This window comes from Hirsutella rhossiliensis (genome assembly GCF_020360975.1).
Source record: "Hirsutella rhossiliensis strain HR02 chromosome Unknown scaffold00001, whole genome shotgun sequence".
Lineage (NCBI taxonomy): Eukaryota > Fungi > Ascomycota > Sordariomycetes > Hypocreales > Ophiocordycipitaceae > Hirsutella > Hirsutella rhossiliensis.
This window is the reverse complement of record NW_025408667.1, coordinates 13962-41765: the sequence shown is the minus strand read 5'-3', so window position 1 is coordinate 41765 and position 27804 is coordinate 13962. Positions and strand designations below refer to the sequence as shown.

The 27804-nt window shown below is 43.0% G+C and overlaps 5 protein-coding genes and 1 non-coding gene across 6 annotated transcripts; 4 read left to right on the top strand and 2 right to left on the bottom strand.

Moving 5' to 3' along the window:
- Positions 1 to 14941: 14941 nt before the first annotated feature.
- On the top strand, positions 14942 to 15857 carry HRG_00009 (frag1/DRAM/Sfk1 family domain-containing protein; the record flags this gene model as incomplete). The annotated part of the gene is made up of 3 exons (XM_044858480.1): positions 14942 to 15480; positions 15562 to 15720; positions 15782 to 15857. 3 exons carry the CDS (start codon positions 14942 to 14944, stop codon positions 15855 to 15857), a joined length of 774 nt encoding a protein of 257 aa, XP_044724880.1.
- A 43-nt stretch (positions 15858 to 15900) lies between these two features.
- Positions 15901 to 16962, bottom strand: HRG_00008 (alpha/beta hydrolase fold domain-containing protein; the record flags this gene model as incomplete). Its single annotated transcript, XM_044858479.1, has 1 exon — positions 15901 to 16962. One exon carries the CDS (start codon positions 16960 to 16962, stop codon positions 15901 to 15903), a length of 1062 nt encoding a protein of 353 aa, XP_044724879.1.
- Positions 16963 to 17704: 742 nt separating this feature from the next.
- Positions 17705 to 17796, top strand: HRG_12051. Its single transcript has one exon. It is a non-coding gene; the product is annotated as a tRNA-Pro (tRNA).
- Positions 17797 to 18391: 595 nt separating this feature from the next.
- On the top strand, positions 18392 to 18940 carry HRG_00007 (uncharacterized protein; the record flags this gene model as incomplete). Its single annotated transcript, XM_044858478.1, has 1 exon — positions 18392 to 18940. The coding sequence occupies one exon, from the start codon at positions 18392 to 18394 to the stop codon at positions 18938 to 18940; it is 549 nt and encodes a 182-aa protein (XP_044724878.1).
- Positions 18941 to 20102: 1162 nt separating this feature from the next.
- On the top strand, positions 20103 to 22299 carry HRG_00006 (acyclic terpene utilization family protein atuA domain-containing protein; the record flags this gene model as incomplete). Its single annotated transcript, XM_044858477.1, has 5 exons — positions 20103 to 20163; positions 20220 to 20294; positions 20360 to 20538; positions 20594 to 21617; positions 21713 to 22299. The coding sequence occupies 5 exons, from the start codon at positions 20103 to 20105 to the stop codon at positions 22297 to 22299; spliced, it is 1926 nt and encodes a 641-aa protein (XP_044724877.1).
- A 574-nt stretch (positions 22300 to 22873) lies between these two features.
- HRG_00005 (beta-lactamase domain-containing protein) lies at positions 22874 to 24231 on the bottom strand (the record flags this gene model as incomplete). Its single annotated transcript, XM_044858476.1, has 4 exons — positions 22874 to 23152; positions 23225 to 23295; positions 23360 to 23651; positions 23704 to 24231. The coding sequence occupies 4 exons, from the start codon at positions 24229 to 24231 to the stop codon at positions 22874 to 22876; spliced, it is 1170 nt and encodes a 389-aa protein (XP_044724876.1).
- Positions 24232 to 27804: the final 3573 nt, after the last annotated feature.

Here is a 27804-nt window from a genome sequence, read left to right as displayed (position 1 = left end):
GCTACTAATAGCGTAACTAGCTTATAATAGCTTAGTTATAGAAATAACTAAGCTCTTACTAGTATACGCTAATTACGGATATAACCTAGAAGTATTTAAGGTTACTCGATAAGGACTATAAGCGGAATAAGCGATATTATAAGTAGATTAGCTATAAAAATTATATAAAGAAATATAATAAGAACTTTAATTTATTAGAGAACGAATATCTACTTACTATAATCGGAAAAGATTATAAGGACTAATCTTTTAAGAGGGAGAATAATACGGATATACCTAATATTTTATATCTTATTATTAGAACTAGCGCTATAAAACGCTAAACTATAGGAAAAAATCGAAGTCGACGACGATTAAGAATATAAAGTAGAATAAATACTAGATATAAGAAAATAAGGTTAGTAATAAGAATACCTTATTAAGTAGAAGGGATATAGACTAAAGGAAAATACCTAGGAACTACTTAAGCACTTAACCTACTACGGCTCTCTACTTCGATAATTTTACTAGAAGGTTTAGGAGGGATTAAAGGACTAAGATCTATAAACTCCTTACTAATACTAAATAAGGACTAATTCGCCTTATTAGGAACGCCTAACGATTATAAGTTATTTACTACCTAATACTTATACGTATTAAGCGTAGGCAAAACGCTATCCTCGGTATCTACTTTTTAGATACTATAACGAAATAACTCGGAACTCTTTTCCTTTATATAATTCTAAATCTTCTAGATACGAGCTAAACGATTAATAGCGATAGATATTTACGACTAAAGATTTATAAGCTATGCCTAAAGCTCTAATAAGGCTTCCCTAGCTTCCTCCTCTTCGGAATATAGCCTATGCTACTCCGCTAATAATTTAGTTACTAAAAGAAATACGTTAGCTACTACGCGTAAAAAGAATTAAAAGATACCTATAAGAAGAGGCTACTAAAACACTATTATAATAGGGACAACTACTAGCAATATAATTATTATAGCGCGAAGAATTTTCGGCTATCCGATAATTCGTCTTCTTCGCCTTAAAGTATCGAGTATACGGTATATTAATAGGATCTCTACTTAAGTCGATATATTCGGTAAGAGTAGCACGCTTAAAGGCTTTTCGGGAACGATTTTTTAGTATACGACTAGATATACTATTAGTAGTATATCCTAAAAGGATAAAGAGATAAGGAACGATATACTTACGCACGACGCGATAAGGGTATATTTATATACGGCGGCTAAGGCAGCTATAGTAGGTCTTACGGATAAGACTAAAAGGAGGGGAGATATCGTATTACGACTATAGCTACTAGGCCGCTAACGGTCGACCGCGTTAAGCACGTAACACGGTCTAATAGATAAATAGTCGGCACGACTATCTAATAGATATAGGATTAAGGGGATCGTAGAGATCTAAGTAATCTAGGATTAACGAGATTACTACGCTCTATACGATCTAACGTTAGGGATTATAGCTAGGCCTATAATCTAAGGACAGTCTCTATAGGTATATATAGCTACCTACTTTTACTTTAGATAGATAGCTCTCTAGCTTTTAATATAGTTCTTTATTCCGTTTAATCTTTAATTCTAATTACCTAGTTATAGTCTACGGTCTATAACCTCCGACTTATTACTAACGTAATATACTTATTATTACTTAGACCACGCCCTATTATATCTACTAATATAAACCCCTCGATAGGTTTATCCCTTAGGAATAATACCGGTCGTTATACCTACTAGCTTCTTTATAGCTAGCTAAGTAGGAAGAAATCCTTAAGGAAGCTAACTAATACTATCTTATAGAAGCTCTTTCTAGCTAATAGCTATAGGATATATCTCTACTAATAAAGCCTATTAGTAATAGTTACTTAACTATCTTTTAAGAAGCTAGTAAGGAACTAAACGAAGAGGCTACTAGAGTATAATAGTAAGTAGTCTTATTCCTTCGTAGCTAGTACTCGACTTAGACGGCTCGACCTACTGCCCCTATAGCTACTATAGCCCCTATTACTACGGTTCCCGCTACTGCTGCTGCGGCTGTTACCCCTCTAGCTCCTCCTCCCTTAAGAGTATTAACACTATCTTTAACGGCTGCCCTAGGCCCGGCCCCGGCTCCGCCTTTTACTCTAGGCCCGGCCCCGGTCCTATTAGTCTATCTAGCCCGACTAGTCCCCTAATAGACCTTTTAGTCCGTTAGTCGAAAAATTAAGGAACTAGTCGAAATCGAACCTCTTCGTTAAAATTAGTAATAAGGGGTTAAAAGGGGAGGTTTTTAAGCAGACCTTCTAGATCGGGACGAGGATTCCTCGAAGAAATAAAAGACTAAACGAAATAGCTGCCTAGCCTATAAATTACTAGGCTATCGGTTATTATAATACTAATAGGTCTTCGAGGAAAACCGACCTAAAGGATTTAATCCTTTAAAGAGGCTATAAGAAATAATATAATAGTCTCTTAAGGAGGACCCCTTATTATAGAAGAAGATAGACGAGATTTAGGTTACTAAGAAATAGTAACTAACGCCGCTACCCTTATTTAAGCCGTAAATTTAAGGAAAAATTATTAGTATAGTAAATCTAGCCTTCGTCTTCCTTATAGATTAATAAGGCTAAGACTAACCGTTAGAGCCCTCCGATTATCCCCTACGAAAATCAGGTATCCTTAACTCTAGTACTTCCCTCGATATTTATAATATACTCTTACGATTCCGGTCCTTTAAGAAGGTATAAAGGGAATATCTTATTACCGGGGAATTAACCGTATAGATAGAGGGATATAGAAGGGTAAATTTTACGATAAAATTACCTAACGGTTTTATATAAATTCTTCGAAGAAAAAGGGTAGCTTTTTACCCTCGATTCTTAACGAGCTTAATTTCCTTTTACTTTCTTTAAGAGGAAGGGATCTTCTAAGATATAATGTCTAAACCTATAAGGCTAGTCTAGAAGAATTAGACTATCGGGCTTATTAAGGAAAAATTCGGTTAATTTATTCTCGAATTCCGACCTATCCTTAGGAAGGAATCTCTTAGAAGTTAGCTTTCCCTATTAGGAGGGTAGGTTCTAAGGACCCTCTTTTAGTAGCCTAAGGAAACGGTCTTCTTTAGTACGCATAACTTAGTTACCTAGGCCCCCTAGCTTTATATAAGCTAGGCTAATAATAGGGCGTACGAATAAGGGGCCTAAAGACTATCGAATACGAATACTACGGCTAAGGAAAGACTAGGAGACGAATTTCTAGACGAACGCCTTTACGGCCGGACTAGCCGTATAAGGAAATTTAGGTCGACTAGACCGACGTCTCTAGGGATTAAGAAAGCTTCGTTAGGGTAATGTTTTTTATAGATGCCTTTTTAGGGATAGTTTTCCCTTATTTCTTACGGACCTACCTAAGCTAGTATAACTAGTTTATCCTCTAGGACTTTATTAACTAGATAAAATCCTACTTTAGCTATAAGGTAAAGAAGATATAGTCTAATAGAGAGCTATTTATAAAGGATATCTTAAATTAGCTTCGAAAAAGGGGCATTTTACCCCTCCTATTAGCACCGAATACCTAGGCCTAGAATAGAGGGGCAGAAAGATTAGGGGGTGCTATAATAGAAAGGGCCCGTACGATAAGACTAGCTATAAGGCTTCCCTACGACCTTTAAAGGGAAGTTATTAAGACCGCCTATTACCTTTAGAACCGGACCCCTTAGGACCCTAAGGACCTTAGAGGGACTACCTAAGGAATAGACTAGAAATCCCCCCTTAAGCTCTTTACGAAGAAGAGGGCCTGCTAGCCTACCTTTATACCTACGGCTATAAGGCATACGTAATACTACATATATAGCTAAAAAGAAGAAGAAAAGAAAGCTTAATCCTAGAGCCTTTATTAGTTACCTCGTTAGTTATAATTCTATAAATATCTTCCGAATCTAGATTCCTCTTTTATAGAAGGTTATTTTAACTAGGGATATAATTTTCGATAAATCTAGCTTCTTCGATAGAAAGAGGGATTAATAGCCCCTCTTACTTTTATAACGTTAGCTAATTTAGAAGATTTTAATCCCCCCTTCCGAATAGTTATAAGAAGAGGCCCTAGATAAGGAAACGGAAGAAGAAACTAACGTTAAAGTAGTTAAGGATAACGCCGACTTTAAAGAAGAGGAAGCTACTAGATTAGATAATCTAGATAAAGAGGGAGACTATAGGAAATCGGTAGAGCTAGAATACGCCTACCGTCCTACGCCTCCTCTTACGGAATAAGAAGAAGATCTAAAAGTAACTTTCTCTATTAGTCTTCTCGTCTCGACCCTTAAGGGGGTAGGAAAGGCACCTCTTTTAAAGGATTACCCGGCTGCCTTTTTATCCCTACTTCGAGAAGTAAAGGAAGGTATAGGGCCCGATACGGTTAAGAAAGAAGACTAACCTCTCCCTTATTTTAATTATTTTTCCGACTTCTATTTAATACTAATAAAAGACGGTTCCTATAGAGCGTTTATAGTAGGCCGGCTTTTTAAGCTACTATTAGTAAGGAAGGTATATAAAAGAGACCTCCCGGACCTACTAGTAAACTAAAAGCAGCTAGAAAAACACCCCTTAAAAGACTAGTTTTTCTAGGCCTAGAAAGACTACCTAGCTTTATACGAAGAGATAGGGTCTTTTAAAGAGGTCCTTAAGAAAAAGGCAAGAGGAAAATAGGTCCTTAGCTATAAGTAGGTCCCTATTTATAAGGCTAATAAATACGGCTTCCTTTAAAAGTATAAAGCCCGGCTAGTTATTTATAGGAACTAGTAGGAAAAAGGGGATTTACCTACTAAGGCAACTACCTTAGTAGGGATATCTTTTTAGACCCTTATAGCTATAGTAGTAGAATTCGACCTCGAGCTTAATTAGATAGATATAGTTAACGCCTTTATTAACTGCTTACTTAAGGAAGAAGAAGTTATCTATATACGCCTTTTACTAGGCTTTTAATAGCTAGGAAAGGTTCTATAGCTTAGGAAAGCTTTATATAGACTACGAAGATTACCCCTTATTTAGTAATAGTATTTAATAGGTTCCCTTAAAGCCCTAGGCTTTAAGAAAGTCCCTTAGGAACTATATATAATATAAAAGGGTAAAATTATAGTCTTCTTTTACGTCGATAATATTATCTAGGCCTACTTAAAAGAGGAAGAAGCTACTACTAAGGAGGCTATATAAGGCCTATAATAAAGGTATAAGATAACTAGGCTAGGGGAGCTAAAGTAGTTCCTAGGGATATAAATCCTTTAGAATAAGTCCTAATAGACTATCTAGCTTACCTAGGACGCCTATATCGATAAGGTCGCTTATAAATTCCTTCTTAATTCCCTCGATAAGAAGTTTCCCTCTATGCCTATATTAGATAAAGAGCTTTTGCCTAATCCGTCCTTTTAAGCTAGGGAGTAAGAGAAACACTAATATTAATAAAAGGTAAGCTCCTAGCTTTTTTTTAGCTATTTCTACTAGACCTAATATCTCTTTTATAGTCTCTTAGCTAGCTAGGCATAACTAGAATCCTAGCCCTAGGCATTAAGAAGTAGTAGATAGAGTTATCCTTATTTAATAAGATTATATAGTCTATGCCTAGGAGGGTAGAAAAGGAAGAAATTAGCTACTAAATTCTTCCTTTATTTAAGCGATTCGTCCTTTACGGACAATTCCTTAGGTAGAAAGAGCTTATAAGGGTATATTATATCCCTTTTTAGAGGAACTATTACTTAGAGAGCTTTAAAGCAAGCTATAGTTACGACTTTTAGTATAGAGGTAGGGCTACTAGCTCTTTTAAAAGCGTTAAAAGAAGCGATTTTCCTTAGCCGGCTACTAATATCTCTATAACTATAAATTCTAACCCTATTAGCTATAGAATGCGATAATATATAGACTATATAGATTTTTATAGAGGAAAATAGTAAGCTATCGACCTAGCTATAGTATATTAATATTTATTATTATTAGTTACGCTAAGAGGTCTAAAGGGGACTTATTTCTATCCGTTAGGTTCTAATAGTATTAATAAAAGCTAACGGTCTTATAAAGCCCCTATTAAAGTAGAAGCTAGCTATCTTTTTATAGTAAATTAAGCTAGAAGACGTTCGAGAAAAGCTATCCTTAGAAGCCCGCCTTAAGAGTCTACGAGAGGAGCTAATAGTACGTAGGAGGAAGGAGACGTCTATAGCCAAAGAGAGGAATTAAGACTTATCCTAAAGGAGGGCCCCTAGCTTAATTAGGACTTATTCTTCTTAAAGGCCCCCTTTTTTAGGGACTTATCCTTAGAGAAGCCCCTCTTTCTTATTAAACTTAATTTCCTCCTTAGGCCCCTTTTCCTAAAGTAGGTCTAAGAGAGCCCGGGGCTAAAACCCGGATTTCTTAAGTAAGGGATAAGTATAGACTAAGACCTCCTCTATACGCTTACCGGCCTAGGTATTTAGCTTTACCCTTTCTATAAGGGCAGGCTATAGCTAAGGGGGTGTGTCGCGAAGCGTAGCCTAATTTCGTAGTTCTCTAAGATATCCCTTAGTAAGAGGGACCTAGGAAGCTAAAAAATAGGTTTTAAGGAAGGAGCTAAAAAGAAGTATAAAGAGGAGGGTAGGGGTAAGAGGGGAAGTAAAAGTAGCGATAGCTTCCTATAGAGGTAGTAAGAGATAAGACGGATATGCCGGTAACGGCTAGAAAGAAGGGGAAAAAACTAGTAAAAAGCTCGGTAGTTAAAAGGATATTAGTAGCTTCTTTAAGTAGGATCTTCTTTATTAATTAAGATGCTAGATAGGTATAAAGAGGGGCGTTAGATAGAGGAAAGAAGGATAATTAAGGAAATATAATAATTACTCCCCTACTATTATTACTGCTCCTATAAGAATTAAATCTCTCTGCCCTACCTATCTAACCCCTTACTTCTAATTTTACCTTTAAGTATTTTTATATACTTCTTATATCTCTCTTCGCGAGACTTATATAGGGCTTCTTTTTTAGTATTGCTATATATAAGGCCTTTATAAGGGTTCTTATTAAAAGAGACGCTATCCTTTTAAAGTCGTTTCTTTTTTTTACCTTCTTTATAACTATAAGAAGGTCTTATTTCTTCTTAGCTAAGTAGTTTAATAAAACCTTTTAGTTTACCTTCTTATAGTTATAGGTAGTAAGCTTAGCTAGTAAGGGCCTATTAAGTATAAGAGCTAAGCTATTAGTAGTAGCCTTTTATTATAAGGGGCCCTTACTAGCTTTAGCTAGGTAGGGCCCCTTTAATATCTTTTTTATTATATAAGTTAATAAGGGTAAATAGCTTAGTACCTTTTACCTTTATAGCCTATATATTAAGGTCGTAAAAGAAGTTAAAGCTAAGGCTAGCTTTTATTTAAGCTTTCTTCTTTATATAAGCTATAACCCTAGGCCTCTTAGTAAGCTTAGGAAAGTTAGTAAAAAGAATAAGGGTTATAATATTATAAGCTAGATACTATATAGGGATATAGCTATTATCGATCTTATAAAGGTAAGGCTCTTATAATAAGATAAGGTTTACTTTTATTTCTAAGGCTTACTTTAAGATCGATAGGTTAGCTATTTCCTACCTATTAATATTATACTATATAATACTAATAGGGTCTTAGTTAGGCCTAAGGGGCCTAAGAGGCTAAGGGGGCCTTATAAGTATAAGGGGGCTAAGGCTATTAAGTATTAGTTATTCCCTTATAAACTTTATATTATACCTTATTAGTTATAAGGTACTCTCTTTTATAGTTATAGTATTAGACCTTAAAGTAAGAGTAGCCTTAGCTAGCCTTATAGCTAAGGTAGCTATAATCCTTAGTTAGGTACTTTTCTAGGTAAAAGGTATACTTAATAGGCTACTAGTAAGTCTAAGGGTTATAGGTAAAGGAAAGGTACTTATAGTACTATATATATATATTATATTCCTTATAAGCCTTAACCTAAATATATAGACCTATTATATAAAGGCTTTTTTTCTAGTATTTAGCTCTTATAGCCTTTAAAAGGACTATAAAGATAATAGATCCTACCTTCTACGTTAAGCTTAGGGTGCCTAGCTACCTAAGCTACCTTAGGATATCGATCCTACTATAGGTCTTAGCCTCTATACCTTAAGAGACTATTAAATCGTTTCTTTTAGCTTTTTTAAAAGTCTAAATCCTTTAGGTCGGTTTTTCTTAAAGACTTACTAGTACTATAATTCTCGCGAAGAGAGATATAAGAAGTATATATAAAAATATATAAAGGTAAAATTAAAAGTAAGGGGTTAGATAGGTAGGGCAGAGATATTTAATTCTTATAAGGGCAGTAATTATAGTAAGGGAGTAATTAATATATTACCTTAATTATCTTTCTTTCCTTTATTTAACGCCCCTCTTTATACTTATATAGTATCTTAATTAATAAAGAAGATCCTACTTAAAGAAGCTACTAATATCCTTTTAACTACTAAGCTTTTTATTAGTTTTCCCCTCCTTTCTAGCCGTTACTAGTATATCTATCTTATCTTTCGCTGCTTTTATAGGAAGCTATTGCTACTTTTACTTTCCCTTATACCCCTACCCTCCTCTCTATACCTCTTTTTAGCTCCTTCTTTTAAACCGGTTTTTTAGCTTCCTAGGTCCCTCGTACTAAGGGATATCTCTAAGACCTACGAAATTAGGCTACGCTTCGCGATAATAATAGCCTATAGCCTAGAGATTTATAGGCTAGGTAGCTATTTCGTCCTCTAGTTTTTTATTTCTTTAAGGAATCCTTATCTTAGTTTAAAAGGTTTACTTAAAAACCCCCCCTTTTTACTCTATATTACTAATTTTAACGAGGTTCTAACTTAATTAGTTCCTTAATCTTTTAACTAACGGACTAATATATCTATAAAGGGACTAGCTAGGCTAGACGGACTAATAGGGCTAGACTTAAAGAAGTAGGTAGTGCTAGGGCTAAGGTAGTAGCTATAGTTAAAGATAAAGTTAAGGCTTTAAAAGGAGGTAAAGCTAGAGGGGCAGTAGTAATAGTAGCGGGGGCTATAGTAGTAAAGGCTATAATAGCTATAAGGGTAGTAGGTTAGACCGTCTAAGTTAAGTACTAGCTATAAAGAAATAAGACTACTTACTATTATACTTTAGTAGCCTCTTTATTTAGTTCTTAGCTAGCTTCTTAAAAGATAGCTAAGTAACTATTACTAATAAGCTTTATTAGTATAGATATATCTTATAGCTACTAGCTATAAAGAGCTTTTATTAAGAAGTATTAGTTAGCTTCCTTAAGGATTTCTTTTTACTTAGCTAGCTATAAAGAGGCTAGGAGGTTTCTAGTAAAAAAGGCTTCTAGGTAGGATATATAAGTCTTCTTATTATAGTTAGTTATATAGCCCCTTAAGGGAGCTATTAAGGTCTTAAGCTTTAAGAGCTACTACCTAAGAGTTTCTTTTATTTAAATAGAGATTAGCTTTATAGTACTAATAAATTCTATTATAGCTATATATATAGTAGTTAGTAGCTTTATCTTATAAAGGTATTCCTTATAGTAACTCTTATAGTTACTTAAGGTAGTAGAAAAAGCTCTTTACTATATAGTAGTTAGCTCTAAAAAGAGGGTAGCTCCTTTTATAAATTCCGTTACTTTAGGATAAAAAAGGGGCTTAAAAGGGTTCTACTTATTAAAGAAGATTAAATTATAGATAGTTTTATTTACTTAAGCTTATAGCTTCTTTACTTACTTAACTTAATCTTAAGGCTCTATAAGAATCGTTCTATAATCTATAAGGGTAGTAGAGTCGTTTTTTAATATTATTTTAGAAGGGTAGAAAAGTTAGTTAAAAATCGGCTTTTTTAGTTAAAGGGGTAAAAGGGAACTATAAGGGATATAAGAAAGGTGCCTTTTATAGTACCTAAAAGGTATAAGAATTCTATTCCTCCTAAGCTTATAACTCTTATAAAGAGAGATATAAGAAGTATATATAGAATATATAAAGGTAAAATTAAAAGTAAGGGGTTAGATAGGTAGGGTAAAGTCATTTAATTCTTATAGGGGTAGTAATTATAGTAAGGGAGTAATTATTATATTACTATAATTATCCTTCTTTCCTTTATCTAACGCTCCTCTTTATATATATTTAGTATCTTAATTAATAAAGAAGATCCTACTTAAAGAAGCTATTAATATCCTTTTAACTACTAAGCTTCTTATAAGTTTTTTCCCTTTATTCTAGCCGTTACTAGTATATCTATCTTATCTCTTACTATCTTTATAGGAAGCTATTACTACTCTTACTTCCCCTCTTACTCTTACCTTCCTTTCTATAGCTCCTTTTAGCTCCTTCTTCCTTATTTTATACTAGTGTTTTTTAGCTTCCTAGGTCCCTCTTATAAAGGGATATCTCTAAGAATATAAATTAAGCTATACTTTATAATAGTTATAGCGGTATTAATAGCTTATAAATAGCTTTAAAGGTAATATTAATAGGTAAAAGATAATCTAGTAATATAGACCGGGCTTATAGCTCTTAAGTAAAAGCTTAAGAGTATAATAAAAGAAATAGGGGTATAGAAAGGTAAATTTAATAATATATATCTTAGTCTATTTATTAAGATAAGGGAGGGGCTTATATAAGTATAATAACTATATATAGCTAGCTAAAAGTATAAGGAACGGTGTTCCTACTATAAATAAAGCAGCTATAATATACTCTCCCGATTATATAAGCTAATAAGTAGTATAATAATTATAGATAAAATCCTATACTATAGAGCAAGAATCGCTCGTTATTTTACATGTTATTATATATTAAACGAGTTGCTAGTTATTGTATAATCGGGAATCGAAAGAATAGAGCTAGCTTAGAATGCTAGCTAAGACCTCTTAAGAACACCGGCACGACTAACCTCCTTTAAACACGAATATTAGTAGAACTAAGACACTTCTAGCTATACTCGAGGCATTATAGAATTTCCTAGTCTTAGGGCTATATAGTAGCCTAAATCTAGTCCCGAAAAGTTTTTCTATTTAGCTATAATTGTCTATATAAGACAGCATGTCCGCTAGTAGATAGAGATAGAATTATTAACTTTAACACCTCTTCTATATACTAATATACTACTAATAAATTCCGTTGAAAATCCTACCTTATACTCCTTCTTCCCCTCTATTACGTAGTCTTACGTAATTCCTTAATTTCCTAAAATTCCGCTTTTGCTTATATACCTTAAGAAAAAGAGGGTATTAAGATATTCCTATACTTAAGTTAAGCCTATATTATATCTTTAGGCTAAGGGAGTTATATTAATTAAGTAGGTTTTATAAAGTAAGTAAAGGTATAGGCTTAGGTATAGTCTATTATTATTAAGATTATACTAGTAACCTATTTAAAAGTATCTAGAACTTCGGCGTTAAATAGGAAGGAAAAACTAAAGTACTTAGAGGAAAACCCTTCCTTCTTTTATAGCTAGTCCGCCCTTATACTAGGTCGCGGTTATAATATATAGGAATCTTACGCTAGCTATCTTAGGTATCGTTATAGTTAGTCGGAATCGTATTAGCCCCGCTATAAAGTAACCTTAGTAAGTAACTCCTTTACGTACGCGGGGTATATAGTATTAATCGGTAGTACGAGCGTTTTTAGTTAATAGTTAATAGTTAATTATATAATTATCTCTAACCTTATCCTATAACGATATCTTTCTAGGCTCTACCTTATTTTTCCGCTATAAGGCTTAGCGGGCTAATTTTTTTTATTAATGCCGGCCTTTAGCTAGGCTAGTAGTCGGGTTATCGCACCGGCTTCGCGCTATACTTATTAAGTTGCTAGTATCGGCCCTAGGTTTTTATTTTCCTAGTTAGGGGGCCCGGACCGGGGTTAGGGGGAGGTCCTAACGAATTCGTTGCTAGGTCCGGGTAGGCGAGGTCCGGGCCGGCCTACTTATAGCGGGGCTAGACTGCTAGTATATTTATAAGCGCTTCTAGAAGCGCTAATTAGCTAATTAATAAGTAGGTTAGCGTAGTCTACTAGTCCGACTAAAAATTAATCGTGCCCCTAGCTAGATTCGAACCGACTCTAGCGTTATAGCTAGTAGGCTTCCTAGGTATACTACGAGGGTAGTATAGTCTATTAAAAAAAGGTTAATAATTTATAAGGGGGAAAAGGAAGAGAAGTATAGGCCTAGCTTATATAGGTATAGAGGCCGCCTATATATAGACTTAGCCTAGACCCTAGTCTAGGCCTATATAAGGTAAAAGCCCTTATATTATACCCCTACCTAGCTTTTAAAGAAGTATACCTTTAAATAATAGTTAATACCGCGCTTAAGGGGACGGAACCCTTATATAGACTATATATACTTAGTCGCGGAAAAAACATTAGTAAATAACGTATAATACCCTCCTAAGTAAGCTTCTTAGATAGACTATATTATTAATAAGGGCCGCGCCTTAAGAGATAGGCTTTAGTACTTATAGCTAGGGAGTAAAGGTATATAAAATAACGTATAGCTAGCTTTAATAAGCTTATAGTATCCCGCCCCCCCTATATCGGCGTATAGTAGTAGCTCTTAGTACTATAATATAGGGGACGGTACTTTAATATATAAGGCTCCGCTCCCTCCTATATAGGGCTATATAGGTACTCCCTTTTACTATAGTTATATTATATTAGCGGCCTTCCTATATCTTAGCCGCCCTTTTAGTCGCTATTAGTATACGTCCCGTCTATATAGTAGCTACTACTATACGCTAGGGAACGCTAATAAAGCCCGTAGAGGCGTTACTAAGACTACTCGTCGCTAAAGTCGCTATCGTTAAACCTAACCTCCTTTCTATCTTAGCGCGTGCGCCCCTCTATTACTTGGAGTATATTTACCTACGCTTCTTAGCGCGGGTACTTTAAAAACTAATAGGATTTACTACTATAGCTTATATAGCGACCCTCCTATCGCTACCTCTTTCTATCCTCGGTCCTTAAGGTAGAGATAGAGATATCTATAGTATTACCGGCGTTATCCTTTTCTTATACTATAGAAAAAGATAAAAAAGGAAACTTATTACCTTTATAGGCGTAGGGATAGGCTCGCGTAAAGATAGTCGAATTAGGCGCGGATATCCCTTATTATAGCGCTATTAGTACGGAGCTTTACTTTTATATAAAGTAGCTATAGCTCGAGCTCTATAGAGGACCCGTCGAACTTACTAAGGTATAGTAGTACCGCTCTTAGTTATATAGAGCCCTACTATTATAAGAGGCTCTTAATTGCCTAAGCGAACTAAGTATTATATTCGCTTTAATTTTATAGCTATAGGAGTATAGATATTTTATATATATATATATACCGGCGCGGGCGGTTTAACTAGACTAGGTAATTAAACGTTAGCTTTAAAGGTAGCTAAGAATAGCTATTTTATATATAGGGATATAGAGAGGGTAAAATAAAAGGTAGATTATACTATTATAGAGTAAGTAGAGGTATAGGCTTAGGTACGGTCTATTAAAAGAAGGTTAATAATCTATAAAAGGGAAAAGGAAGAGAAGTATAGGCCTAGCCTATATAGGCGCGGAGGCCGCTTATATATAGACTTAGCTTAGACCCTAGTCTAGGCCTATATAGGGTAAAAGCCCTTATAGTAGGCTCCTTTATATATAACTATTAGGTCTACTAAGTATAACTATAGCCTCTTATACTTACTCTCTTTAAAAGTCTTTTTCTTCCTTCCTTATACTATATCTTATATTTAAAACTAATATATTTTACTTCTTTAATTAAACCTTACCTTACCTTAAAGAATATTACTTAGCTTAATACCCTTTAAAGTCTAATAATACTTTCTTTAAAAGAGCTTTAATTAATAAGGTAATTAGTCCTTATATCTTACTTACTAGCTAGTATAGCTAACTAGCCTATAAAGTATATATTACTATTTATCGCTAACTATATATTATAGAAGTCCTAGATATAAAGTAAAGAGTAAAGAGTAAGTTAGATAATATATATAGAGGGGAGCAGTAATTACTTATAACTCTATATATATCTTATTACGTTTTCCTATATAAATATAGCTAACGTACTATAAGTAGGCCTTAAGTTTATAACCCGCTATTAAGGGGGTAAGTATAGTAGACTACGATACGTATTCTTTAGTTAAATTACCGGTGTCGGTAGTATCTAGGAAACTAAACGTATAAAACGGTGCTGCGTATAGAACTCCGTTTCGGGGGCTAACTAGATAACTTAGCGATAGCGGGGTAGCCTAGATGTATAGTTCGTTGTTATCTAAAATCGGAGGAACACGTGTCTAGAATTAGAGGCATAGGTGGCCAAAAAATGCAGACCTTGAACATTAGACATGAGCTTGACGGGATCGAGTATTTATGTTCCTGCAGGTGTGGCCGTATGTGCTCAACGTAAATGCAAATTCAGGTTAATTAAGCATTGTGGGTGCCGGGCCTTCCCCACTGCTCGGCTACATGGCCGGTCGCACATCGGCATGCGTTTGCCAGTGCATCTTTTATGGGAGGGTTGAATACAGTAAAGCCGGGATTTTTGCTGCTAGCTTCGTCTGTTCGGGAGCTCCACGTAACCCGAGGCAAAGGTGAACCCCAAGTCGACTCATTATAATTCAAGTGCCCGTTGCTGACTGAAACCAGACGAGGCATGCTCAACGGCGGTTATTCCCCCCCGTCGGAGTTATGAGGGGTGGATGGATTGTTGCCGTTTTAGACCGAGTGAATGGAGAACAAGGCAAGTCGTCACGCCAGAAAACGAGCACCAAGTTGCAGTCGCAATACTGTGCTCGCCATCATCTACTCTGCTTGCTCCAGTCACGTGGACGGCGTAAAGGGATGCAAATGGCGTGGTCGTGAGATCATGGACCTCGACTTTCCTCCCTCCCACGCCGTGTCCTGTGCAGTCTAATAAGTCTCTGGAAGCTGAAGGCTCCTGGTTACCGGTTGCGCGCAGACATGACTCCTGTCGACTTTACCTCCTTTTTTCCCATGTCCAGGGCGTGCCATCGCCTCCACTACTTCCCCATCGTCGCCAGCGTCTCATGGTTCAGCACCTTGACCATTCTGCTGCTTCGCTGGCTCTCGCTCGGCAGGCCGCGGTATCCTGGCCAGATCAATCCGCGGGTCCCCTTCATCAGCGACATGGCGGCGCATCAGTTCAAGCCTGTCTTCATCACCGGCTGCACTCTCACGTCGGTGTGCTTTGTCGGGACAGTTGCTGCGGTACATCACGTCCGGTATTCGCCTCGGTTTTACGGACTCGTCGACGATGCATGGTGGAGAAAGGCTGTCGGTCTTGTCGCGCTGGTGTCGGGGCTGGGCGCCGTGGCATGCCTCTTGCTCCTCAGCATCTTTGACATTCTCGGAGAGCAGACCACGCACTGGCTTCTCCTGCTTGGCTCCTTTGGCGGCCTGGGCCTGAGTGCGCACACGACCGAGATTGTGTGGTGGGATCAGACGTGGAAGTCGTCGCCCTTTGCCGGTCTGCGCAAATGGTTCGCTCTCTTCCCCTGCTGCCGCTGAGTCTTGACCCTGTCTCCATTCGACTCCAGAGTTTGGACTGACAACTCTGGAAGGTGTGTTGTGAATAATGTGCTTGTAGCCTGCGTCACCGGTGTCGGTGTCTCATTCCTCGTGCTCTTATACACGGACAACTACGGCCGAGCGGGCATTATGGAATGGACAATTACGTACTTGGGGTCGATTTGGCCGGCCACCTTTACCGGCTACGTTAGGTGAGCGAGGATGCCTGCACTCGCGACTTGCCCATCCGCTTACGCCCAGCCTTTCTCTCAGATTCCGGGATGACGATGGCACCGTCTTGAGGCCAGAGGCGGACGCTGAGCGACTGCCGTTGCTAACCGAGACCTAAGTTTTGCGATTGGGTAGTCCGCTTCTTGTCTATCAAGCAGTTGTCAGACTTGGCCTAGGACGTCGACAATCCAGTCCACAGCCTGAACGCTCTCTTTCAAGCCATAGCGAAAGGCCAAGGGGAAGCAGTGCATTTGGCCCTCCCACACCAACCACTTGCCCCCGACGCCAAGCTCGCGGCACCTTTCCATGAAGACCATGGCCTCTGGGGCCAATACATCAAAAGTCCCGATGACGCCGTGCATCTGGATGCCGCGCTCGACGATGCGTTCAATCGGGGCCAGTATGGGTGAGACCCGGGGGTCTTCTGCAGTCCATTGAGCGCGCTCTCCGCCTCCGTTCCAGGCCGGGTGATCTCTGGTGCCGCACCAGGCTGCGGCTGTCGAGTCGATGAACGGGGCTGTCAAGGTCGGATCGTGTCGGGCTGCAGCTCGGATGTCTGTGTTAACGTGCCGCAGGTCTGTGGTAGGCGAGATTGCCATTATGGCTGCCGGATGGCCTTTACTTGCTGCTTCTCCTTGCGCCTCGGTCGCAAGGGCCCAAAGCACCAAGCTTAGCGCAATGTTTACTCCGGAACTGTCGCCAGCGATGATGACGCGCTCATTCTTGTCCGCAGACTGCTCCATGATGGTGCTGTAGAGCGTCTTCAGGCGTGGCATGGAGATTGAGGCAGGGCACTGGGGCGCAAGGGGGTATGAGATGAGGCTCAGGGTTGTTTGCGGTAGGCGACTGCTGAGCGCTCCCGCAAATGACCAGTGGTGAGGGCTCGGGGGCATCTGCCAGCCGCCGCCAGCGAAGTAATATATTCGTCGCGCCGCTTCCTTGCCATGCCCTCTTTCCACGTTGGTCGGGTCCTTATCGCGTTGGACCCTTTTCGCGATATCGTAGATCCATATGTTGTCGACGCACCGTTCATTAACGTCGTGGTCTCGCAGTAGCTTCTTGGGGGGGCTGAGGCGTGGATATTCGGAGCTTGAGAGGTCTTTGTGGTGGGCCTTTACGAGACGCGGTCGCAAGGGCCTGATGAGGGCATGGAGAAGGCCCATGAGCAGCGATTTATCATGGCGGCGATGCACAACCAGCGGTGCCGGTGTTGGGGCGCTCATGATGCCGAAGCTGCGGCAGCGGGGCTATTGCACAGATTGCCAAGGGTGCCAAACGAGGCTATCTACTTGTTGCCAGTGGCGAATGAAGAAGCACACAAAAAGCATGACTTTGGCTTCGTATACGTCATCGTTGCGGCTTGCGACTGTCTACATCTGGAACGTCGCAATGTGGTGCCGTTTAGTACCGTGGCCCTCCCATAGCCCAACAGCTCGGAAATGCGTTCGACCATTAAATTTGCCCTTTTATTAGTCCAGTGTCGCCCAAGGGTCAGATTCGCCAGAGGTTCCTGTCGCTACTAACGCGGCATGCCGCAATGAGAATGCAGCATGATGCAAAAGGGGCGAAAGAAGCAAACGGGAAGGTGGCCGGGTGGGTCTCGATCTCCAAGCCAGCTGGCGATGCTTACGTGAGCGAGTCCTACCCTATAAGCCCGTGGTTCCAAACATGTTGGCCGAACACGACTGTTTTTACGTATCCTCCCTCGGCGCTGCTCTTTGAGCGTTGGACTAGACATGTCCAAGTAAAAATTCCATATTACACATCAAGGAGCCTTAGTAAACGATTATCATAGTGACTGCCGTGAAGGATGGATGGGCGGGCTTCAACAAAGCACAGAAGGGTTGCAACTTTGTTTCAATGGGATCATGCACAGTAAGCAGATTCAAACCCACGAATAAGTACCAAATGTGGTGTTACGATTGAGCATCAAATCATCACGTGATGTGGCGGTTCGCCTTCACCGGTCTGGTGGTCTAGTGGTATGATTCTCGCTTAGGGTCACACCCTTGAGCTCAGCTTGCGAGAGGTCCCGGGTTCAATCCCCGGCCAGACCCTTCTTTTTTCGATGGTGCCGCATCCTTCGCGCCTGAACTTCTAGCCAGAAGCTGGATGGCTACTTGCTGGTTAGAGCGCTGTTGTTTTTGCCAAGTGTGGACATCAACTTTTGCTAGACCCAGTTGGTCCGAGATGGCTTTCCGTCTGCCATCACGTGCGCCGTCCTTGACTTGAACTGGAAGCACGCGTCATCTCCGCGCTAGAGTCAGTCGTCCACACAAAAAAAAATCCGTCAGTTGCTGCGTGGGGAGTCATGCTGGCGGGCATCTTTTCTTCCCGACAAGGGACTCCTGCAACGCCGAGCGCAAAGCTGCCGGCCGACGCCAGGGCATGGCCCGCAGCAAACTCGCCTCTGGCTCGAGCAGCCTGCCAGTCGTCGACGGGCCGGCTGCAGGAGCCGGCAGCGCAACAGGTCGGTTTGCGGCTGCCCTTGGTCAAGATGCGTGGGACCCATGCTCACAGTGTCACCAGGACGCCGTCGATGCCGCTGACCGAAGCCATCGACGTGCCAGCATCGCGACTCCACGAGGAAGCAAGCATCGACAGGCCAGCAGCGAACCCCAGCGCCCAGGCTTGAGTGCGCTGTCGCCAGCAATGTCCCCTGTTCCAAAGCAGGCCCTTCTACACACGCCCGCACCATCCGACGCGCGCGAGGAAATGACGGAGCGAGAGCCAGACGGAGACAAGCAAGCAGCCCAAGGCGAAGGAGACGAAGACAAGCAGAGCCAAGGCGAAGAACAGGAATACCCATTCAAACGCCTCGTCAAGCATCGCTGGGTCGGCGACTCGATGGAAATCCGGGTTGACTGGGGTCAGGGCGAGTTCACGTGGGAGCCCGAGACAAACCTGCACGCGGATGCGCTCCAGAACCTCTTGCAGTATTGGGTAAAGCAAGGCGGCCGGCCAACCAACCCAACGGACGCGGGCCTGTTTAACATTTTTGCCGTCCGCCAGCACAGCCCCGACCGCAAGCGACTCTTGGTGGAATGGGTGGGCTACAGTCCCAAGGAAAACTCGTGGGTGTCGTGCAGGGCAGTGGAAGAGACGGCGCCGGAAGTGGTGGCAGAGTACTGGAAGACCGTGCAACCGCGACGACGGCCAGGACGCCCAAGGGTTCGGCCGGAGAAGAAGAACAAGTCATGAGTGCCAGGTCGGGGGGAGCATCATGAGGTGAAGGGCTCTCTTCGTCAAGCTCTTGCGCTCGTGCCCGAGGATATGGACACGCTTGTGAGGGGCAGCTCTTTATTGCAGCCGGTCGATGGCTGAAACATTTGGCCCAAGAGCGGCAAACGAGAGGTTTTCGAACGCGGCGCGAATGAAATCGAGCCGTTTCGACTGGGCGATTAATGACAGTCGAATGGAAAAGAAAAACGATCATGACTCCCAGAAATGGTACATAGCAAAGGAGGGAACTGGCTTCGTCGGAATAGCCTCTTGTCGCTATACTTTTCGATCAAAAATTTGTATTGCTCTAGGTCTGGACACCAACAACACGAAGGGACACTCCCTTGGCTCGTTCGGTAATGCCGGGTCCGTGGACCCCAAGCACAAACCCCGAAATGCCGCGCACAGACGCGGGGGTGGAGCAGCGAGGCTTCGGCTATTGCGCAGCATCAAAAAGTGATATCATCTGGGGGTGGCATAACCGATGCTCGGGACACGGACCGGCGGCGAAACTATGTGTTCCTTGCCCGGGGAGGCTGATGAAAGACAGGCTCCAATCCATCATCCAAAGGTAGCCATTATTAAACAGTAGCCACATGTATTCAAGGCTTCGGGGGCACTTCTGCGCCTTCGTGCTCCGGCCGAGCTCGGCGTCATTCACACGAGCCTTCGTCGCCACTCCGTATCCTGACATGACGGGTCAAAAACGCCTTGCAGCGAGTTACTCTTGCGAGCCTCGGCTCGTGGTCCGCTCCCCGCAATCTGGGCAATGTTGCAAGGCATCAAGACATGGAGCGAAAGACTCTTGGGCGATGGTCGTGGTCCATCATGTGATGTGACCATCTATTTGTTTCTACTAAATGCGGATTCGGCCGCTAGCCGGACATGAATAAACTTGTCTTGACCGGCGTGTCTCCTCATCATGCATCCCCTCCGTTATCAACGGCTGCGTCGCGAGTTTAACGTGAACGGTGCCGCCGTCAGTATAGCAATCCGGCAACAGTTCTCGTACCGAGTGAGAGACGGCAACAAACGGCTTCGTCCAACATCCGCGAAGACATAATCTGGCCCGTTTCTCAAACCCCCCGGCGTCCAAGTGTCCGCTGCGATTCTTCCATGGTTTGAGCTTGAATCTTTCGCCATGCCGCCCTTTGTGTCTGCCCGACGTCCCGTCAGGATCGCCAATTGCTCTGGCGCATCCAGTGAGTGGCGCCCGCCGAGTCGAGCTGTGTCGCTGCTTCTGATAAGGCCGCCGCAGCCGACCAGGGCATCCACATGTACAACCAAGCCACGTATGGGCCCGTCGATGTCATCACGGGTGATTATTTAGCAGGTTCGTCCCGTGCACTCGCCGACATTGTCGCCGGCCGTCCTGGAATCAAGCTGATGCGCAACCAGAGGGAACCCTGGGCAACGACGCCCTCCGAAAGACGGACCAGTCCCACCCCGGCTGGGTCCCGACTGCCCTCGCCGGCATCGAAATGTCCCTTGACGTCGTCAACGAGAAGCGCATCAAAATTGTTGTCAACGGAGGGTCGCTCAACCCAACGGGCCTGGCCGAAAAAGTCCATGGCATGGTGCGTCAACGAGTGACTCTACTGCCCCCTTTCCAAATAGACCTCGCCCTTGCAGTTGGGCCTCGAGCTGATGGAGAGACTCTGGCAGATTGCCGAGCGCGGCCTCCAGCTGCGCGTTGCCTTTGTCGATGGCGACGACCTGATGCCCAAGGTCCATTCGCTCTTGAGGCACGGCTCTGCCCCGTCATCGGCAGCACTTCACCTGGACAACGGAAACCAAAACGTCAAGCTGGCCAAGGACACGCTCACTTTCCTGGATAACCCAGCCACCATGCCTATCCTCTCCGCCAACGCCTATCTCGGCTACCGCGCCATTCAGCGCGGCCTTGACCTAGGCGCCGACATCGTCATCTGCGGCCGCGTCGCAGACGCCTCGCCCGTGATTGCCGCCGCTGCCTGGTGGTATGGATGGGCAGAGTCGGACTTTGACGCCCTGGCTGGTGCTCTCGTGGCTGGGCACCTGATCGAGTGCTCTACCTACGTCACCGGGGCAAACTTCGCTGGAGCCTACAAATATCCCCCGAGCGCATTCGTTGATCTTGGACTGCCCATAGCTGAGGTGGCGGCCAACGGAGAGTGCGTTGTGACCAAACACGAAGCTCTTGGCGGCTTTGTGACTGCCGACACCGTCAAGTGCCAGCTCTTATATGAGCTTCAAGGCAACATCTACCTCAACAGCGACGTCAAGGCCGACTTAACAGGAGTCAAGGTTGTCTACCAGGCACAGAATCGAGTGCACGTATCCGGAGTCAAAGGCCACCCTCCGCCGCCGACAACAAAGCTTGCCGTCTTCTACAGGGGCGGATATCAGCTCGAGATTCTCATCAACGCCACCGGCTACGGCACTGACCACAAATGGGACGTTCAGGAAGCTCAGATCCGGAACAAGCTCAAGGAATGGGGAACGCTAGACGACATTGATGTGCTCGAGTTTCAGAGGGTCGGCGTCTCGGAGGAGAATCCCGATTCTCAGCTCGCGTCGACGACTTATATGCGCGTATTCGCCCAAGCAAGGGATCGGCATGCCGTCACCACCGTGACCGGGGCCTGGAACTTCTGCTTCATGGCCCATTTTCCTGGTACGATGTCCTTCGCAAACGCCGCACAAACTGGGCCCCACGAATGACTCGTGGCCGCTGCTTGTGTGGGATTCGTCGAAGCTAACTTTTAATAGGGATGAACTGTTCATTCGACTACCGAACGATATTCCCCAGACCATTTCTGGGCTATTTTCCGGCTGTCATCTCTCAGGGAGAACTGGACGAGGCAGTCACGATTCTCGATTCCCAGTCCGCAGGGCCTCAGCGGCGGTTTACAGTCGGGCCGCCCAAGATTACAGAACCTGTGGCGGATAGAGACAACTACGAAACTGCTAACCCGTCCTCGCTGGATTCCTTTGGGCCCAGGACGATGCGACCGTTGGGTGATGTCGTCCTGGGCCGGTCGGGAGACAAGGCAGGCAATGTCAACATCGGGCTGTTCGTAGAGAGCGCGGAGCAATACGACTGGCTGCGGTCTTTTCTGACTAGAGAAAAGGTAAAAGAGCTCATGCGCAAGGACTGGAGGGACTGGTACTTTATCGAGCGGGTGGAGATGCCTAACATATTCGCCGTGCATTTCGTTGTCTACGGTCTCCTGGGGCGGGGCGTGAGTAGTTCCAGCCGACTTGACAGCTTGGGCAAGGGGTTTGCTGAGTTTATAAGAGCGGTATGGGTTCCTGTCCCAGCGAAGTTTCTTCAAGAAGAACCCGCAAAGCTGTAATCCGCAAGCTAGTCTTTGTATTTTACTAATACGAGGAGTCCATCTGCTTGAAAGAGTATGGCATGAGGACTGAGAGATTGAAGTCGTGATTAGCCAACTTGATGCGCCGAAGGCGTTGAGTATGAGTGGACGCCTCGACGCGTAGCGTTGAAGTATCCCTGACACCCCGGTACGCTCGCTGTCTCAACACGTCCTCATGCTCACGGTTTCATGTCCCTTCTTGCCATCGTGGACGAGAGAAGAAATGAGAAGGTGTCGTGTATAGACCACATCTGCACGTGTTTATGCCAATGCTCATCTCAGGGTCGGCCACAACGCTGTCAAGTGGCTTCTGTTCTCTACATGTAAGACAGCGGTGAGCACTTGGTACACGCATTGCTGGAGACGTCTCATCTTCGTCTACAAGCGTACCTATTCAGGATCCAGCGCCATCCTGTCAATTCTCTTTTGTTCTATCCTGATACCTTTCGTGTCGAGGCTGAATCCCTGGGTATATGATGAAGAAACACCGACTCCTGGCGCTGTTGCGCTTAGACGATTGCAAATTGATAAGAATATACAAAAATATGGCACATCAAGCTTGACCCTTGAGCCCCTGGTATGCGGCGCTCTCGAGCTCAGTCCACAGCCCATAGGCTCGAGAGTCCCCAAAAGGCAAAATCTGCGTGCAAACCAGGCCTCCTATGCCATTCTCGCGGTCAGCCCACCAGTACAGATTTGCCAGACCCGCCCAATAAGCTGTTGCCGAAGAACGACCCGTCGCGCCTCCGGTTAGCATAAAACTGAGGCCCCATCCTTGCGGCAAATCCGCCTCGGTTGGGTAGAGATGGGGGACCGGATTCGTCAGGTCGGGCTTGGCGCTTCCCAGTCCTTGTCGCGCGAAGTGAGGGAGCTTTGGTATCTGGTTCTCGAACATTTCGTCTACCGTTTTTGGCTGTAGCAGTTTCGCGCCGGTCCGCGGGCATATGCCGTTATTTAAGAGCACGCTTAGGATCCCTAAATCGCCCTACTTGTCAGAGGCATCATGTTGGTCGGGGGGGATTCCACTTGTTTTCCTTACGACAGTACTCCTGCGGCTTTGCAAATATGCCAGCCCCTCCGCTTTGGAACATGGCATCCCTCTGCTCCCTTGACTGAACGACAAGGGGCCGTCGAAGGAGATGATCGCGGGCGGCAAGACTTCCGTCGGGCGAGCGTTGATGCATGTAGGCCAATTTGTCTTTCATTGACTGGGTTGGAAGCATGTTGACATTCTCCAAGCCAAGAGGAAGGCATATTTTGTCCTGGACGTAATCGTTGAGCCGCATCTTCATGGCTCGCTCAAGTGCAAGCCCAGCCCAGTCGATGCCGACCTAGACTTCAGCATCAGCTAGACAGTTGATATAAACGAACCGTGTCGCTTACGCCATACGCCCAGCCCTCCCCGGGCTGAAATAGCAGAGGTTGGAGTATGTCCTCAATGTCGCCAGAAAATTCGTCGATGCCGGCGGGATATCCCCAGTCTCGAATATTTTCATTGGAGAAGGAGTACCCAAAGCCTGCCGTATGCGTGAGGAGCATACGCAAGGTGATGCCATTCTGTTTAGGCTCCGTATCCCCATTCTGCTTGAGCACCTTCAGCTTTTGGAGCTCTGGACAGAGTTGCTCAAGTTGGCTGCCATCGTCAAGCCGGAGGATGCCTTGTTCGACTAGCTGCATGCACGCCAAGGCCGTAAGCATCTTTGTGCACGATGCCATCCAAAACACGCTGTCCAGCGTCATGTTCTCCTTGGAACAGAGGCCTCGCTTGCCAGCAGAATAGGCAAATGGCTCGGACCCATCTTTACCGAACACAACTACTGTCGCGCCGGGAATGCCGCCGGGTCCCGATGAGACGGCCTTGTCGACGATGGCGCGGAGGCGTTGACAGTGTTCGTCGGCGAACTTCACCATTGCAGAGAGCTCAATTTTAGAGGATCCTGAAATTTCGCGAGACTGGAGCTGCTCTTAGCCGGACGTTCGTGGCCTTCTCGGTTTGACCTGTGCTGCGATGCTTGGCCAAGAGTCTTTGTCCGCCGAAAGAAGGGAGCGCTCTTGATAGAATGAGGGGAAACCAGGTGATGGTCGCACAAGGACCAGCTTGGCATGCCCCCCGCCTTCATGTTCCCCGTTCAACTTCCACATGTTTTGGCATGCGTCGTAATTACATGTGCGCGCAGTGACGACACCTGCTGAAAGTGGGACTTGACCCGATGCCTTGTCACCCAGACGTTTCAAGGTACAGTACAATTAAAAATGAGTAAAGCTATTTATACAACGCCCTTTTACTATTCGTACAACAGACCCATTTTTTCGGTACGTACACCCGCCAACCCGCCCCGCCTAAAGTACCGCGCCCGGCCTAGCAAGTATCCGTACCTTTCAAATGCCCTCGTCCACGCACACATACATTGCGCCCACCTACACCTACCCACTTATCCACACATAAATTTAAAGCTAAGTCAGCACACCTAGCTTCCGGCACCCCCTACTTCCGGCACCTCCCCACATCACCATTGCGTTGACTACCTACTATATCGTGACCGCGTTTTCTCGTGTATCTCTTATTTAATAATTATAAAATAAGTATTATTCGAATTAGCGATGCCTCGTCTTTCTAAATATACCGAAAACCAGCTCTAAAAAGCGCTCGAAGCTATTAATAATAGTATACCTTAGCTCTAAGCTAGTCGTAAGTAGGGTATTCTAAGAATAACCCTTTAGACGCGTCTTAAAGGAGCCCTACCTATAAAGGAGGCAAAAGAGGCATCTTAAAGGCTTAGTTAAGAGTAGGAAAAACACCTCTATAAATAGGTTCTTGCCTAAGCGGCCCTTAGGCTGCCTCTAACGTATTATTAACTTAGGGAATTCGCTAGCCGTATTACCTTAGCTAGTAGAGACCCCCGCTTACTTAGAAAATACTAAGTTTCGAGCTTTTTAGCCTGAAACCTAGAGATTAGCACGATTAAAGGTAAATCTCTTAATTCTGCCCGTATTAACGGCGCCTCTATTAGCGGGATTAAGGAATAGTTTTAATTACTTAAGCTACTAGCTATATAGGCAATCCTACCGGAATCACGCTTTAATATAGACGAAATAGGCATCCTCGAGGGCCTTAGCTATAACGGGCTAGTGCTAGGGAGCTTAAAGAAAAAGGAGGCTATTAAGAAGCGGCTTAGATCGCGTTATTAGACTATAATTATTAAATGCGTCTTTATAATAAGCTAGGCCTTAACCCCCCTTATAATCTTTAAGGGCTAGGACCTTTAATAGTAATAGTTCCTTAACAAACTTAATTTTCTAAAGGATTAGGACTTTATTACTTCCTTAAAGGGCTAGATAAGCGATTCTATCGCTATTTAATAGCTTAAGTAGGTATTTATCCCCTAAATAAAGCGCTACCTATAGGGGAACGTTCTCCTTATCGTTAATAGCTATAGGAGCTATTAGACCGACGATTTTATATATAAATGCTTTAAGAATCGTATTTATCTTCTTTTTCTACTAGTATACTCTTCCTACGTTCTTTAACCTCTTAATATCTTAGTTTTCTCGCCAATTAAGGCTGCCTACCGACGTTAACTTAAAAAATCGTATCTTTTAACGATATAGCGCTAATTAGTAAGGCTACCTTCCTCTAAGTATATTATTAGGCCCGGTAGGCCGGTCTAACTAAAAAGAATATTAAGGGCGGGTAGCGTAGGTTAGGACTATAGCTAGTTAATATAGTAAAGCCCTTACTAAGCCGGTTTATCTTACCGTAGCCGTTAACGCCGTTAACGCCGTTAAAAAGAAAGAATTCTAGTACCCTAGCTATTTATAATACCCTTAAAACGCTTAAACGATTATAAGAAGTCCGTCGCCTTATTATAGGGCTAGAAAACCGCGGTTAAGTTAACCGTACGATCCGACTACTCTTTAGTAAGGTTAGCTATAGCCTTAATAAGTAAAATTAGTAGCTTATAGCCTCCTAGCTTCGAATATAGTAGCTAGAGTATTAATTATATCGTCTATAGCCTTAAAATAAAAAGGTCCCTTAGGACCCTAATAGCGGTTTATATAAATTAAATAAGTTATAAAGATAAAGAAATAGCTTGCGCACGCTAAGCTAGCTACCGCTATAGCTAATTAGAACGTAGGATTTAAAGCTCTTTATAATAGCTAGTAGCTAGAGTAGCTAGAAACACTAAATTTAATTATCGTAATATTAAAATACGGCTTTAATTACGTTTAGAATATACCTACCTTAGTGCTATAAAGGGTGCCGGAAGTAGGGGGTGCCGGAAGCTAGGGGTGCTAACTTATCCTAATTACCGTAATAGACCCTCTTCTTAACCTTCTTAACGCTAACAACGCCCCTATCGCCGACGCCGCCGACGCCGTAGTCGCTAACGCTGCTATCCTTAACGCTCGAGACGGTGTAATTAATTGCTTACCGCCGTCGCGGGGCTTTAATTCCTACGATATAGTATATAGCTTCGTCTAAGGGTTTCTTCGCGATAATAGTGCCGTTATTATTAAACGGTTAAGCTTATATAAGCGAGATATTAATAGGGCCTCCCTTATATCGCGAATTTATTTTATATATAATCGTAGCTTATAGCGGGCTTCCTTAAGTATAGGGCTACGCTTAACTTCTACCTAGAAGCTAGACTATCCCTTCCGCTTTAATATTATAGCTTCCTTTAATAAAGGTCTATAGAAGTAGGATTTTTAAGTTACTAAGCCTTCTTATAATTATAGGCCGTCCCTTAATCTATTAGTATATAATATTTATCGCTGTTAAACTAAAACCTAGTAAGACCTTAAGAGATACCTATCTAAGTATAAATATAAGAGTCTTTAACTATTATAGGTAATAGGCTTAGGCTATAGCCTAAGCTATATAGTTATATATAGAGGGCCGGATCCTATATATATAGGGGCGGGCTAGCCGCGTATAAAAGAGCTCTATATAGCTTATTAATATTATCCTATAGACGGCACCTATATATATACCTCTGCCTACTCCGTAATAGTATAAGCTATTAATTAATAGATTTAATAAATATTTCCTTAGAAAAGGTGCCGCCTCCTTAAGGGAGTACCCCGCTACCCCTTAAGCGGATAGAAAGTATTATAGCTATCTTAGAAGCGATTAAAAGCGCGATAGCTAGCGAGAAGATTAAGGTTCTTACTATACTAAGGGAGCCGTCTACGAGACTAGCGTTAACCCCTATAACCTCTATAACGCCGGCTACGGCGGCGGCACTATTAACGCGGAAGCCGCTCCCTTAGCCGACTTAGGACGGTAAGCCTAAGTCCTTTTACTTCTTCCTTAGCTAGCTATAAACGAAGTTTATAATAGATAAGAAATAGGGCCTAAATAGCTATCGCGATATAGCGTAGTATTTGCTCCTCTATACGCTACCGGAGCCCTAGATATAGTAGATCTCTAGATTCTAGGATAAGGGCGGCCCTAGGGGTAGACGCGACCTATAGGACTTC